The sequence below is a fragment of the Mytilus galloprovincialis genome, chromosome 8, assembly GCF_965363235.1.
Source record: "Mytilus galloprovincialis chromosome 8, xbMytGall1.hap1.1, whole genome shotgun sequence".
In the NCBI taxonomy this organism is placed as follows: domain Eukaryota; kingdom Metazoa; phylum Mollusca; class Bivalvia; order Mytilida; family Mytilidae; genus Mytilus; species Mytilus galloprovincialis.
In genome coordinates this window covers 3167751-3180015 of record NC_134845.1, presented here as the reverse complement: position 1 = coordinate 3180015, position 12265 = coordinate 3167751, and the positions used below count along the sequence as shown (strand labels likewise).

The 12265-nt window shown below is 32.2% G+C and overlaps 1 protein-coding gene across 1 annotated transcript; it reads right to left on the bottom strand.

Annotated features, from left to right (window-relative positions):
- Nucleotides 1–3752: 3752 nt before the first annotated feature.
- Nucleotides 3753–9872, bottom strand: LOC143084881 (uncharacterized). Its single transcript, XM_076260936.1, has 5 exons — nucleotides 9714–9872; nucleotides 7587–7773; nucleotides 6521–6621; nucleotides 5070–5223; nucleotides 3753–4185 (listed from the first exon to the last, which is right to left on the bottom strand). The coding sequence occupies exons 1-5, from the start codon at nucleotides 9772–9774 to the stop codon at nucleotides 4122–4124; spliced, it is 567 nt and encodes a 188-aa protein (XP_076117051.1). The 5' UTR covers nucleotides 9775–9872; the 3' UTR covers nucleotides 3753–4121.
- Between the last annotated feature and the right edge of the window lie 2393 nt (nucleotides 9873–12265).

The following is a 12265-nucleotide window of genomic DNA, read 5'->3' as shown; positions in this document are numbered from 1 at the left end:
AGCAGAGCAAAAGGCCATTATAAAAAGAAAGAAAGAAAGTTCAGCTTTGAGACAGCACTGGGTGGAAACGACATGAACTGCAGTAGCATTTTTGATCACCAGCAATATTTTAAATGATTAAATACTTAGCATAAAATTGAGAATGGAAATGGGGAATGTGTCAAAGAGACAACAACCCGCCCAAATAAAAAACAACAGCAGAGGGTCACCAACAGGTCTTCAATGTAACGAGAAATTCCCGCACCCGGAGGCGTCCTTCAGCTGGCCCCTAAACAAATATATACTAGTCCAGTGATAATGAACGCATACATTAATTATCATCTGGAGGATTCTGGAGGGTTAGATTAATAGCTGTAACACCCACATTTTTTTAATTAGACTTGGTCTAGTGTGGGACTACATTTAATAGTCCAAATAATAATGACGTCAGTCCCAGATTTTTTTTAAATAGCCTTGCAAGACGTCATAATTATTTGGATTAGGACTACATAACCTAGAGGCTCTGAAGAACCTGTGTCGCTCACCTGTTTTTCTTATTATTTTATTATGGAAATCGTGTTAAAATAGATTAAAATCATAACAGATGGCGGCCAAATTTGGTTTAATATTGGCCCGTAATATAATCAAAAGCAGGACACTTTTGTAAAGTTTATTGATATTACCAATACATTTAAGTACTTTTTGGTTTCAATCCATTCAAATGTTCTTTAGGAGAAGACATTGGTTACATATTTCCTGATAGTGTCTGAAGCCCGGTGATCTAATTAAGGTCCTCCTGGTGGTTATCTTGAACAGTAGCAACACTTTTTTTTGGTCACCAAGGCTCTTCAACTTCGTTCTTTATTTGCCCTTTTAAACTTTTTTGGATTCGAAGGTTACTGATGAGTCTTTTGTAGACGAAAAATACAAATTTAATCCTGGTATCTATGATCAGTTTATATTCATCAGCATCTCACAAGGAACATTTATGCCATTTGTGGTTTCATTCTATTTAATGCGCCTCTAGAAGAAGCGGTTGACAATTTATGTATTTCATATTTCCTACTCACCATTATCAATTTCCCCCACCTTAGTAGCAATATATATGTATACCAACCTCACCTGCATATGGGATATACATTTCTCAACTTATTCTGTATTCAAGAGCTTACAGCTCTCACTAAACGTCACCAGTGTCTGAGCAGAAAGTTGATTAACCAGGGATATGTCAAAACTTTCATATTTTTTCTTAAAAAAAGTTCATTGGAAGGTAACAAGACCTTGTTGATAAATATATCGTATCAACTTCACAAATAAGATGGTCTTGAATTATAGATTCTGGGTACTGACGTTGTTTAGTCTTAATCACGTATTATACTATTCTTTTATTTGCCTTTATGAATATTATATTACTTTAACTGTTTAGTCTGTTTTCATTGATATCCATTTGACGTAGCTCGGTACTTGTACATTCCAGTCTTCTTTTATTGATATATATTTGACGTGGCTCGAGGTACTAGTACATTCCAGTCTGCTTTTATTGATATCCATTTGAAGTGGCTCGGTACTTGTACATCCCGTTATTGTTCTTTGATAATTCTCAATTCTTGTCTTTCATTTTTGCTAATGCCTCGTCTATATGGCTTTTGGCGTTTCTTTGATACATTTGACATGTCTCTGTACTTATACATCCCTTTATTGTGATATTATACTTGGTCAATATGCCATGTTGGGCTTCTTTGTTACATATTTGTTTGTTTTTAAAGTGATTAAGACTACACAATTTTGAACCAATGCTGGATAAAAAAAAAAGTCGCACCCATCTTTAGACAGAACTAGAAACAACTTAATTTAAGTTTTTGCCACTATTCTTTCTAACACTAATACAAACAGGTATTGTAAAAGTCACCGCCAGAAATAGTGTGATGATGAACAGCGGTGTCGATTTTAATCAGATGTGGATTCTTAAGAAATCTGAAGATCTACTACAAAATCAACAATCAATATCTTTGCAATTTTGCATAAATACCAAACACTTTTGATTTTCTGCGCTCTCAACAACTTTGTCCATCGGAAATTGAGATATCGACCACCTAACAGCTCATTGGAAAGAGCGTTTTCACTAAAATATGGATCGCAGATACAAATTACTTGTTTTATATATTTTTGCAATTCATGTATTCCAGTGAAGTTATGAGTATGAACACTGTCGTAACTAGAAGGTCTATTTTACTTCCTGATCCTTTCCTCGATATTGAATTTGTCGACCTCCTATTTCTCAGTTACAAGTGGGAGGTTTAGCTAGTTATACAACAATATTTAATGATAAGAACCCACCATTTTCCTAAGAAAAAAGTAAAATCACAAAAATACTGAATTCTGAGGAAAATCAAAAGAGACAGTTCGACAATGTCTGTACCAAGTCAGGAAGATGGCATTTGTTTTTCACTTGTTCCGATGATTTATTTTGGCTTCCCCTTTTTGAATTTTCATTGGCGTTTGGTTTTTTTGTTATACTTTTTTACCTTTCATATGCACTACATGTAACGTGCTTAATAAAATTCACGGTACCAATTTTCTTGCACCAGATGCGCATTTCGACAATACATGTCTCTTCAGTGGTCCTCGTGGCCAAAATATTTGAAATCCAAAGCTTATATAAAAGATGAAGAGCTATAATCCAAAAGGTTCAAAAAGTATAGCCAAATCCGTGAAAGGAATCAGAGCTTTGCATGAGGGAGATACATTCCTTAATTTATAATAATTTTTATCATTTTGTAACAGCAAATTTTGATAACACAAAAAATCCGAAAAAAACATATCCAATTTGATTCTTCACACTCGTGCATGTTCACGCGATATCTTATTACAAACGCGGCAAATAGTTTTATTCGGTAGTTCACAGTCGTGCACCGGGAACGGGATTGTAGTTTATACATAAGGAACATATCTGATATCATCTGTGAAACAGATATTGCATAACGGTCAACCAACTCGTGATGGCGTCCGTAAAATTTTCGAAGGGATGATTTCAATTTCACCATTTGGAACTCTTAGTTTGATAGCTTCATTGTGAGCAGCAACCCTCTATCAAGGAAATCATGATAGCAACACAAGTCAAAGTTCACCTTTTAATAACACAACACACAATGCGGTAATATCAGTTGGAAAGGGTTATTAACTCACCAAAGATACCAGGTTTATAATGTGTTACGACAGACGCGCTTTTAAACCGTTCGAGACTAATGAGTGTCGCTCAAATAAAACCAGCTGAAATATCAAATCAAATACGAAGTGGAATACAATTGAAACCAAAACCTCCAAAAAGTTGTGCCAAAAACCTTAAGTGTTCTGAATAGTTCTACATTTTATATTGAGTGAGTTAACATTAAATAAACATATCAATGATATTTCTTATAAGCACGCAAGCACTGACTACTGATCTTGTGAGCCGTACACCTGCAGTGGTATCGACCAAGTGGTAAACAAACCTCACCAAATATACCAGGCTTATAACTGATACGTACGCCAGACTCGCGTTTCGTCAGAATAGGATTCAACAGTGGCGTTCGATTGTATCTAATTGGTACTAACAAAACAACAGAAGTAACAATCTTAAAGCCAATAGTTGGTCAGGTGACCTGTAGTTCAAAGCCAATTTCACTTTAACTAATAGCTTATGTTTTCACAAACTAAGATCTCATACGGTACCCCAATGACTAACATTTTTAAATGATAATTCCTGTTGATATCTGGGATAATGCAAATAAATGTTCTACAAAGGAAATTTTATTATAAAGTTAATACAAGTAGTTACATTGAAGATACTATATCTATGAAAGTCTCGTATAATATAAACTATGAACATCATATCATCTCAAAGTGTAGAAAGTGGTCATCAAGTTAACGCAGAGTGTAGACTTCAAACATCTTTCGCAGCGTATATGTTGTGAGTATTGATTCATTGTAGAGAATACATTTTCAGATATCAAAGTATCTAGAGTATGTATGTTTTTGGTATCAAATCACCGAAGAGTACTAGTATAGACTTTTGATACGAAGTTATCGCAGACTACTAAGTTAAGGTATTAAAACATTGCAGTGTATATATGTTCAGGCATCAAATCATCACCCATACACATTTATTTCTTTATGTCGAAATTGTCATCCTTCTGTTCAAGAGCTTGTCTTAACTGGCTTAACAAGCTGAAAAGATAAATATGCAATAATCAATTCTTCTTAATTCTTAATTGATATTTCTGAATAGCTGTCAATAACTAAAAAAACATCCTGTTGTATATTTCTACCCAACTGTTACTTACTATATTTATTAGAATGTAGATTAAGGTATCAATAAACAACACGTTTAATATATATATATTGTAACAATCTGAATTGCATTCTGCAACACAATTATAATTAAACAAAGCTACTGATATTATAGTGTGTAAGATTAAGTCCAACTATTTGTATTGGAAGACAGATTTAACTTTTTTGGTCTGTTTTTATGTTTTAAATATGTTTCGAATTAGCCTGCATTATATATTTTGTGATTCTGAGAATAACTTTTAATTCCATACAATTAAAATTTCAACACCAACTGGTGTTTGTATATTGAATTCAAAATTACCTGTTGAGGTTTGTATTTTTTTTTGTCGGTTTAGGGCCATTTCCAGACTCTTTTCGTGCTTTTCTATGTTGTGATGTTGTGATGTTATGCTATTGTTTCAGAAAAAAGGGAGAAGGTATGGATCCATTAAAACGTTTAATCCCGCTAGAAATATTTGCATCTGTCCTAAGTCAGGAATCTGATGTACAGTAGTAATCGTTTGTTTATGTAATTTATACGTGTTTCTCGTTTCTCGTTTTTTCTATTTTATATAGATTAGACCGCTGGTTTTCCAGTTTAAATGGTTTTAAACTTAGTCTAATAATTTTGGGGACTTTTATAGCTTGTTTTTCGGTGAGAGTCAAGGCTCCGTGTTGAAGGCCGTACATTGACCTATAATGGTTTACTTTTTTAAAATTGTTATTTGGATGGAGAGTTACATCTCATTGGCACTCACACCACATCTTCCTATACCTATTACCTGGTAATTTTTCTTTTTGTCTGTTTGGGGCCATTTCCAGACTCTTTTAATATTACAATTCCTTCCTGGTCACCCAGATTGCAGACATCTGATATATCTGGTATTGTATTTACTGCCGTGCCGTACAACTTGTCTTGTAAGATAGGATCTTTCTCTATGTAAAACATAACATGACAAATTATAATCAACAAGTGTAAGTTATTTTCCTCATTCGTATGATGTTCTAGAACAGTCTTGTGGCAAACTAAGATCATGGGCAGAAGTTTCCTTAGTTATCGTTTATTTAATAATATCATCCCAATTATCCCCTCCCCCTAATCCACTTCAAACACATATATCGATATTGAAAACCAAATCAGATATTTATATAAGGCCTTAAGTAAAATATGATAATATTTTGTTCCAATCAGCAATTCAGCATAACTACCAAAAGAAATGTTCCTGCTAATAAGTTATCATTTTTATACTTTTCCTTTTAGCTATTAAGGTTTTCTTTTTTTTTATGACACACACTTAATTATAGGTAAAAGTAAAACCATAAAAATACCGAACTCAGAAGAAAATTCAAAAAAGAAAGTCCCTAATCAAAAGCTCAAACACCTCAAACTAATGAATAATTTAACTATCATATTCCTAACTTGGTACAGGTATTTTCTTATGTAGAAAATGGTTGATTAAACCTGGTTTTGAAGCTAGTTAAACCTTTAACTTGTATGACAGTCGCATCAATTTCCATTATATTGACAACGATGTGTCATCAACACAAACAGACATAAAAAGTAAAAAATGTCAAAAATAGGGGTACAACCATCAACATCGATTATAATCTTAATCATTTTAAACAAACCAAATATGACTTGTAACAAAGACGCACAAAAAGGCTTATAGTCAAAGCATATACTAGGAAGCACAAATTAAAGACAAGAATACACAAATTTACCATAGCACAATAATACAATGACGGGATGTATATTTACATATCCACGTCATATATGTATTAAATAAACATAAAAAGGCATATAAACAAAGAATATAAGCAAAAATGAAAGACAAGAATACAAAAATGTTATTTAATAGCACAATAACGTGACGGGATGTATAAGTACAGAGCCACATCATATCTACCAAAGAAACACACAAAAGCATGTAGAGAAAGCACATTAGAAAAAATGAATACGAGAATTATCATAGAACAGTAACACAATCACGGGATGTATAGGAACAAAGTAACATCGAATGGATATCAATAAAATCTGACTAAACAGCAGAAGCAATATTCATAAATTATTATTATTCACAAATAATGAGAGTAATATCTTAAAAGTGTTTAATCTTTTTAGTTCACTAGAATGGCATTGGCGTCTACGATTGTTATTAAGGGACATTCTATTAAACATAATTTAAATATCGAAACTGTTGACTATTGATCCAAGTAATAGAACCTTACTTACTTGTGTCGATCGAATAGTACTTGATATTGTTCTTTTCTTTTATTTCTACACACATGTAAAGTGCTGGTCTCACTCCAAATACTGTCACAGAGTTTCTGGCTCTATAATTTTATATTGTGAAGATTATTATTGGTAGATAAGATTATACGAGACATCAATGCAACCATACAATACTAAAAATACCAAAAAAGGATAACATGCACATTTTAAAGTCACAATCACTATATTAAACAATAGAATACACTTCTTACGTTCATCCTATAATTAGAAATAAGCAAACAATTTAAGCTTGAAGGTTTTTACTGTTACAACTCTGTCCCATTTTAGGGGGAGAGTTGGAATCCCGCTAATATGTTTAACCCCACCACATTCTTTTCGTTCTTGTCCTTTCAGGAACCTGTAATTGAGTGTTTGTCATTTGTTGCTATGTTTTTTTGTTTTGTTTATTTTTTGTACATTTATTAGGCCGTTAGTTTACTCGTCTGAATAGTTTTATATTTGACCTTTCGATTCCTTTTATAGCTGACTATGTGAAATGGGCTTTGCTCATTGTTGGAGGCCGTACCGTGACGTATAGTTGTTAATTTATGTGTCATTTGGTCTCTTGTGGAGAGTTGTCTAATTTTTATAAATTTATAGCTGTTATTTTGTTATATTTGAACAAAGACTTAATGGCTTTTTCTTTTTTTAAGACTGATCATGGACAAGGACGTCAATGCTGCGTCACTCTAATGAAGGTTCACTTATACTACTGTAACAGGCGTTTTTTGACACCACGGTCAACTATTGAGAATATAAGAATGAAAGAAGACAACATACAAAGTATTTTAATAAAGTGTTTTTTTTTTACCTTGATTGCACAGTTGTAAACATATCTAATATAAACCTGTTTGTATGTCGTCTATTTGTTGGTATATCATCAAAATCATATCACTTTATATCATATCATGTAATTTGTCCTGGTTGATAATTATTTTTAAAAATGCACGCTTTGTTCAATGAAGTTTTGGTTTGGTTATCTGACTAAATCAGTACTTTGCATAATTCTTCTTAGTATGAACCTTACCTTAACATGTACTTTGTTGAATCTCCGTCAACACGAAAACTTATACACTCAAAATCTGACTGGGATAGTCTAGGAACAGTTAACTTAAACCCAGTTAATTCATCGCTAGTGAACTGTAACAAAGTGTCATCTCCTTCAGGATGTTTCCAGCTTCCTTTTAGCTCATCAGGGAAAACACAGTTCCCATCTAAAGTAGACAAATAATAACAATGAAAATAATATCAATAATAATTCTTAAAGTGTTTTCTTTTATATGCTTCACATATGTGTCCTTCATTTTTAAGGACAGCATAAGAATACGGAGAAGTTGTATGATTGTCAATGATAAAAAAATCCACAAGAATACAAATGAAGTGGACGTACGAAAATGTATGTCACCATACGACCTTCAACAATGAGTAAAACCAATACCGTATATTAAGCAATAACAATTTAAAAGAAACCCCAAATGAATAGCTTTTGTGTTAAATCAGGAATCAGTATATTGTTAGTCCCGCGTGTATCACAAGCTAGTGACATATAATAATTCAGTTGAAATTACAATATTGTAAAATTTGTGGAATTAAGGAATGCATACCCCTTATGCTTTGACATTAATCTTTGCCAAGATTCGACTATAATTTGGTTCTGTGCGGTTGGCTATTCAATTCATGTATCCGGTTTGGATTTTCAAAAATGTTGGCCTTAAACAGACTAGTAAATTAACTGTCGAAATGCGCATTCCAGGTGCAGTAGAATTGGCACTGTTTAATGTTCTGCTACCTTTGAGGCCAAACATATGTTGGTGGACTGTTAGACCTTGATGTATTACCAGACCAGCCGTATAGTACTTCGATACAGTCTTGAAAATGGATAGTATTGCTTTATTGAAAGTACCGGTTATAAAACTTCAGTGAATTAAGTAATGTATATATTTCATGAAATGCTCCTATTCCATGTTGGGTTTTGGCTAAAGCTTTGGTCTGTTTGGGTTTTATCGGATCTTTAACGTTAAAATGTGGTTTTGGGTCATCAGATGTTTAGGCACCAATTATCGAAATGCACATCTCAGGTGTGGTCTTATTTTACCGTTTGATATTTGTTTATAACTAAAACAATGCAGTGTTGTATGCATTCAATAGAAATAGAAATGGGATATATATCAATGACACAGCAAGGTACCAAGACAAAAGGAACCAAATAAAAAAACTAAAACATATCAAGAAGACAGTTTTTCAATATTTACAATTTTCATAAAATATTGTTTGAAACTTCTAATAGTTGCTATTTTACATTTCAACTCGAATACACCAAAATTGATTCATTTGGATCACGAAAAGTATTATACAGACATAAAGGCAACAGTAGTATACCAGTCTTCAAAAGTCATAAATCGATAGAGAGAAAACAAATTCGAATCTCAATCCAAAACCGAGATAACCACATCAACTATAAGAGGAAAACAATGGAACAACAGAAACGCAGAATTGCAACAAAAACAAAGCCAATATGCATGGAAACGAACCATATGACAACTTCCTGACTTGTTACAGGACATTTTAAGTAAAGGTGGTGGGTTGAACCTTGTTTAAAAGCATGCCAAACCTTCTGCTATATGACAATGTTACAAAATATCGTTAACACTCTACGTGATAGATATACAGCACAAACATACACAAGGATATTAAAAGACAGAGAACCAAACAACAAGAAAATAATATCATAGTAGACACACCGTGCCAACTGCATAACAACAACGAACATATTCCATCAACGACAAACACCACAGGATATAAAAAAAAACTTGGACGCACTTACGCAATTAACATGCATTCTTTATAGATTATTGTTGATCATCTCATCGAGATTGATTTTCTCGCTTTAGCCGGGACGGCGAAAGCGAAAAGGCAATCGAGTTGAGATGACCAATGATAATAATTATGTTTATCGCTATTTTACCTATGACGACGTTGTCAATTTCAGGTCAAGTTCGTTAGCAACGCCGCGTGCCTGCTTAGTTTTTAGCGATAATTTTCCATCTCAAGCGAGTAGCATGATATGAAAAATTATCACAAAAAAAGATCAAAGGAAAAATGCACAAAATAGCGATAATGAATTTTATACAAATATTTTCACAATATTACATACCTGTGTAATTAAACAGCACTACTACAAGAGCAAAGATTGCTAAATATTTCGTCTGAATCATCTTTGAACACAATTGTTCTAACTTAAACTTTAAGAAATGAAGCAAGATCCTGACTACATCACTTTAAGCTTGTATTTATATTAAACAAACCGCCTACAATCATCATGAAATCAGAAACATGAAACTCCCAAAAAACTTGTAAACAGGATTTATTTTAGGTTAAGCATAAAAAGGGAATTGTTTAAAATCAAACCATTCCGTCATCAATACTGTGATGAAAATCCATTTTTACTTTTACAAAGGTGTTTATCAACACGTAAATTGTTGGCAATTAGTCAAACACAATTGCTTGCTTTAATTTTTTATACCACGCAAAACTTTGGATAAAGATAGAATGTATATGAATATATCATATCGTAATACAATGAGATAGCCAATATGTATATTTTTATTTTTTATTATAATTGTTAAAATCCTAAATGCAATGTATGGAGTTTCCATCTCTGTAAATGATTATTAAATAATACATACATTGTATGTTCTATATTTTGTCAGTCATGTATAAATGCATCCTGGACTACTTACACTTTCTTAAAAGACTTTAAACACGACCAAATTATATATTTAAAACTATTTTCTTTCTTTTTTAATTTATTCTGTAGTAAACAAGTCCGTGTATGTCTTCGCTGTCTAAGGTACATCAAGTTCATGTTTTGTATTATATATAACAAACTGGTGTTTTTGGAAAGATTAGAACTTGTTCTAAATCTTTACTTAGGCACTGGCCTCCCTAACAACACGACAGGTTAGCTACTGTTACTAAATGTATTCCCACTGAAATATAGTTCCCTATAGTTCTCATGTATGTGCACATAATACACATATAAACTGAAACAAGAATATGTCCAAAGTACACAGATGCCCCACTCAATCATTTTCCATGTTCCATGGACCGTGGAATAGGGTAAAAGTCTAATTTGACATTAAAATTAGAAAGATTATACTATAGGGAACATGTGTACTAAGTTTCAAGTTGATTTGACTTCAATTGGATCAAAAACTATCTTGACCAAAAACTTTAACCTGAAACTCTAACTTTCATTTTCTATATTAAGTGGACCGTGAAATTTGGGCCAAAAGTCTAATTTGGCTTTAAAATTAGAAAGATCATATCATAAGCAACAAGTGTACTAAGTTTCAAGTTGATTGGACTTCAGCTTCATCAAAAACTACCTTGACCAAACACTTTAACCTGAAACGGGACGAACGGACGAACGGATTGACGAACGAACGAACGGAGCCACAGACCAGAAAACATAATGCCCCTCTACTATCGTAGGTGGGGCATAAAAATTGGTATTTTTTGGAGCAGTTCATTTAAGAATGTATGTCATTAAGGTGTTGATGTGCAGATTTTTTTTTTAGGTAATTGAGTATTGATACAAATACTAGCATGATTAACAACGGTCAGTATCAAAAAACAATCAGAGACAAGGTAGACCTTTAATTACAATGCCCCACCTCATAAACTGTCAATCAAATTGACCACATTACCATTCAACCTCTGTCTTACATAATTATATAGATCCTTCAATATACAATTCAATATACAAATAGTTGACCTCATAATTGAATACACAATTGTATATAGTTGATGTTTGATATATATATATAAGGATGATAAATTTATTTATTGCCTGTTTCTTTTGATCTACATTACATAAAGTGATTCTGTAAATTATATCTGAAAGATAAATGATTAATGGATTAACAAGATCTTTAAAAAAAAAAATGAAATATAAATTTATAAAAGGTATTCAAGTAAGGTCAATAATTTACTTAATAAATTTCCAATAATCATCTGTAATTAATCAACAATTTAGATTAGTTCACTTTTTTTATCAGGATTTGGCTTGAAACAGTTTTAAAATTTTAAAACTTAATTATAACAAATCATTGTTTATTAGTTTATTCCCAATCAATTAAAATGCTATTTTAGTCATTTGAATTTTTCTTAGAAGTGAATATATATTTTTGCAATCAAGAAAGAATCCACATTTCAATAAAATAAGTTTTTAATTTGTTTACGTTAAAAAAAAAAGTACATTTTCAATGCCCTGTGTTGAAAAATACTTTAAAAATTGATCAAAAGACACTCTACAACTTTTAATCTTCAATGTCATATAACCTATGTTTCAACACAAATTTAAATCTTCAATGTCATATAATCTATGTTTCAACTTACAAAATGCCCCAAAACAACATTTTCAGAATATTTTTGTTGACACTTTAACGTTCTTAGCTGTTGGTCTAGATTTTATGTCTTACAAGGATAGTTGGTAACATTTACTTAGCAGAAGAATTTTTGATTTGCAATTTTTGGGGTTTTTTTTTGCAAAATGTTCAGAACAGGCAACATTATTTGGATAAGATATAAACTGCAGTTTAAATAAAATTGCGCAAATTAAGAGACCCATATTAATTAATTGAGCTCAATTTTTCCTCATACTGGAAAAGCACTGTTCCTTCTAAATACCTGCTGTTAATGCAA

Excerpts from the sequence above, each read along its gene's own strand:
- LOC143084881 (XM_076260936.1), bottom strand. The coding sequence starts at position 9,774 with ATGATTCAGACGAAATATTTAGCAATCTTTGCTCTTGTAGTAGTGCTG. Across the intron at positions 5,224-6,520 it reads GTACTATTCGATCGACACAA|AGAAAGATCCTATCTTACAA; the intron begins GTAAGTAAGGTT and ends TGTTTTACATAG. Across the intron at positions 4,186-5,069 it reads ACAAAAAGAAAAATTACCAG|CTTGTTAAGCCAGTTAAGAC; the intron begins GTAATAGGTATA and ends TTATCTTTTCAG.